Source organism: Chrysochloris asiatica, unplaced genomic scaffold (genome assembly GCF_000296735.1).
Source record: "Chrysochloris asiatica unplaced genomic scaffold, ChrAsi1.0 scaffold00003, whole genome shotgun sequence".
In the NCBI taxonomy this organism is placed as follows: domain Eukaryota; kingdom Metazoa; phylum Chordata; class Mammalia; order Afrosoricida; family Chrysochloridae; genus Chrysochloris; species Chrysochloris asiatica.
In genome coordinates, this window is record NW_006408521.1 from 26,282,588 (window position 1) to 26,286,503 (window position 3,916).

The window sequence follows — 3,916 nt, forward strand, 5'->3', positions numbered from 1 at the left end:
ATTCTGGAGCACTGGTGTGGCGCTGTGGGTTAATGTGCCAGACTGCAAAGCCGTTTGAACTGCAAGGTCAGCAGTTCAAGTTCGCTAGCGGCTCCTTGGAAACCTTATACAAGGTCGCTATGGGTCAGAACCAACTCGACGGCACATCACAACAACAACACACTTCTATCCTGGAATCTCCCTACTCTACTGCATGGGCTTTATAACTTCACAATGTAGGGACAATAGCCTCACTGCCAACCGCTTTGTCCAGCTTCGGCTACTTCTTCCTCTCCAACCACCAACCTTGTCCACATTGCTCCCCATGTGATCTTGGGCAAACTATTTACTTTCTAGCTCATCAATTTCTTCTTCTGTAATATCAGGAAAGCACTTAACCTCTGGAAGATTCTAGCTTTGCTTCCAACCCTGTGTTCTGCCAGGATTGTAGAATACAAGATGACTGGCGTCTTTTGAAATTATCTTTGCCAAAATTGAATTTTGGCCTGTATTTCTTCGATCAGTCTTGCCCATGCTCCTGAAACATGGGCATCATTGAATTTTCAAGGCACCCTCAGGAACCCAAGAAAAATGTTCACGCTAGACATGAAGGGAAATGAAGAAAACATACTCATGGCCGGTAAAAATGCTTTTATTTATAAAACAACTACTTAAATATAAACATCTCTAAATATAAACACTATTCACACAAGACTCTTGTATTGCCATCTGCATAAGACCAGCAGAGACACTGGGGACGAGGAGTCCAGATTCATCAGAAGTTTAAGGCTGAATCTGCAGTTGGAGAGCAGGGCCTGTGAAGCTGCTCTACATTCAGTCTCCTGCCCCAAGGTAGGCTTCGTGTCTGGGCAAGACTTTAAGAATAAGAATTTTGCCACACAGAACTTTTAGGAGCAGATTCTCATGTGAGGATTAGCAGACATTTTCCTGAGACCACTGGTGGTATGTACTAGTAGGCCCTTTCGACTATCGACTTAGACTACTGTTTCTGAGGTGGGGTGTTAGTGAACTACAGAATGCTGAGCTCCCAGTCTAAAAGAAGCTACTTCTGGGACCACTTATTCGAATTCAAATAAGATACATGTGTCATATTTTCTGAAAATGTGGACATAGACAAATGGTAGTGGTGTGCTTGGATAGAGAGAAAGGCATCCAGTAGTCCACCATGGTGGACTGGCTTCAGCTCACTGCAGAACTAATTCTTTTCACAGAATGGCTAGAACTCTGATGCTGTTCTTCAGGGAAAACGTCTGTTATTGAGTTACAGGAGAGAGGATCATGAGATAGCATCCTACACAGACTGTATAATGTGGGTATGACATAAAGAAAGAAACATAAACATTCACCTAATAAGGGAAGAGAACCTTTCAGATGAAGGGTCAAAGGAAAACAAAGGTCCTAAACACTTCTTAAAAGGAGAAAGGATGCAGCTGAGTTTTGCATAACCAATCTGGGAATGCATAAAATAAATAAGAAGCTTACAGATGTTAGTACTTTAGGGACTTTTAGAAATTAGGAGCAGGTGTGCGTGTGCATGAATGTATGTTGGGCACCAGTGGTGTTCTGGAAGCTTAGAAACACTAGGTCTGGTACAGTTCCGACAAAATGCTTGCCATATGCAGAGGAGCAGCCTACAAGAGCTCACAGGTTACCACAAAGCACCGACAGCCATCAATCGTCTTTCTCTCTGAGTTGGTTTCTGGTCAGCTGACCGTGGAGCATGGGGCCACTGTAAACTCAGTACCATGCAGCTACCAAGGCCAACCTCCTCTAATACTGTAGTACAGCGCTCAGCATACATAGGAGACTGGTGTTCTGATTGGAAATTTCTCGTTGCCATAGGTTGACCCAGGCCTCACCTGTCTTCTTATGGTCACTGAATCATTTGCAAGCCCAGGGGTCCATTTCAAATTCTAGAAATCCTAGTGGGCGTCAAGATTCCCAACCCAGTTGAGAAGCACGAGACATATCTGTGCTCTCCCAGGTCATGGCTAAGCAATGCAGACAGGGCCTATGTCCCAGAGCAGGTGCCCTCCCCTCAGTAGACACCAGAAGGCTTCAGCAGACTGAAAGAGAAGGCAGTAAGGTCGGCGCGCAGCAGAAGGGATTCAGGTGTACTCAGCTTTGCGGATATAATTGGAGGGAACATAGCCCTTCTTTCCGCTGACTTCCGCTAGCCACCACTCTGTATTGCCAGTAACATCTTTAAACTCAAGGATCTTCAGTGTCTGATTAGCTGACACACTCAGTTCATTCGGGTTTCGTGCCTTGAAGCTATAGACAGCAAAATAGACCTGTGGGTGGGAGAGAGAGCAAGTTAGAAAACGAGAACCTCTCAGAACCACACTGTTCAAAAGAATTTTCTGCAGTGATCGGGAAGTTCAATACCCACACTTCCTGACAAGGCAGCAGCTCTTGGCCATATGTGGTTATTGAACACTTGAAATGTGCCTAGTGAGACTGAAGAACTGAATTTCCCATTTATTCTTTATTTTAATGAACTTACATTTAAAAAGATGAGCACACAGACAATTCTTACAGCACACAAGGAAAACTCATGGTTGTAGACTGAGCAAATGTTAACATCTGGATAAATTCATAGCTGAGGAAGTACACAAACTATAATCTGCAATTGGCTTGGAAATACATAGGCTTAGAACTATAAACACTAAAATTTAAATCCAGAAGATAACAGGCCATTTACAGAGAGAACAGGAAACACTGAAACAGAAGCGAATGTTAATTCTAGAAAGAAAAACATAGTTATTTGAGTGAGAACGAACAGACGGGTTAAACCGCAATTTACACAAATCATGAACTGGTGAATGGGTAAGAAACATTCCCAAGACGCCAGAGAAGGGGTACAAGAATAGCTATGAAATGTCAGTCGGGTGCATTTGGCACCTTTTACAGCAGTGAGTGTCCCTGTGTGCCTTTAAAATTTGCCTATGGCCCGTGCCCTATGCCAGCCCGACATGCCTACTCATGGAAGAGCATTATCCGTGCCCATAACATGCCCCCTACCACCTGTCCTACCGTGGCCAGCCAGGGAAGCACTTACCTGGTTGCCTTCTGCCTCACTCTTCTCTGGCTCTTTATTTTTGTCTTTCATGGGCTGGGCTATTTTCACACATTCTTTTACGAGGTCTTTACATTGTCCATTTCGCCCTGGTACGGTGTAACCAGCCATTTCTGGATGCCTGGAGCGTCGGTAACTCCTTGAGGTGGTAGTGTCTCTGGCTGCATCTCCAGAGTCCCGTGACCTAGGCTGGGAGGTGGAATCTGTCTCTGAAAGGCATCTGGGAGGGCTACTCTCTGAATCACCCACATTGAAGGAACTACTGAGATTCCCATGGCCAATTTCCTTCAACGCTGCATCTTGAGGCGGTTTCTGGCAAGGCCCTGAGCTAAAGGACATGGCCATGCTGCCAGGGTTGAAGGTCAAGGAGCTGTGACTATTTTGCCGTGGGAACCTGGGGGAGGAGCCGCTCTGCTCTGACTCGGTGGAAGAGTGGCTGCCCACGGAGACATCTGAGTGGCTGCGACGAGGATTGTAGGGTTTCAGGAAGGAGCTATACACAAAGCCTTTGGTGACTGTGGGAAAGAAACACAAGTGTTAAGAGCTTTTAGAAGGAAGGAGAGAAGGAACAGTGAGCAGACACCAAATAAAAAAGTAATCAAACATGTCAACACTCAATCTCAGATACAATGTGGGTGGGCAGAGACTAAAGGCTGCGGCTACCTGTCAGCTCATTCTTGTCACAACCTCTTAAGAGTGGATAAGAAGGACGGTAATAAAAACCACCATATGTTGGAAAATAGGAACATGAAGAGCATTCAAAAGACTATCTAAATCGGGAGAACAAACAAGATGGCGGATCGGGTGGACGTATAGCAGAGAGCTCCACCACCAACA

The 3,916-nt window shown here is 45.2% G+C and overlaps 1 protein-coding gene across 1 annotated transcript in view; it reads right to left on the reverse strand.

Moving 5' to 3' along the window:
• Positions 1-2,108: 2,108 nt before the first annotated feature.
• The window catches only part of DNMBP (dynamin binding protein), a 112,119-nt gene continuing 110,311 nt past the window's right edge, over positions 2,109-3,916 (reverse strand). The window contains exons 15-16 of the mRNA XM_006831463.1: positions 3,062-3,594; positions 2,109-2,294 (exon numbers count right to left, since the gene is read on the reverse strand). Of these exons, the coding sequence (XP_006831526.1) occupies positions 2,109-2,294; positions 3,062-3,594 (719 nt within the window). The remainder of the gene's footprint in view (positions 2,295-3,061; positions 3,595-3,916) is intronic.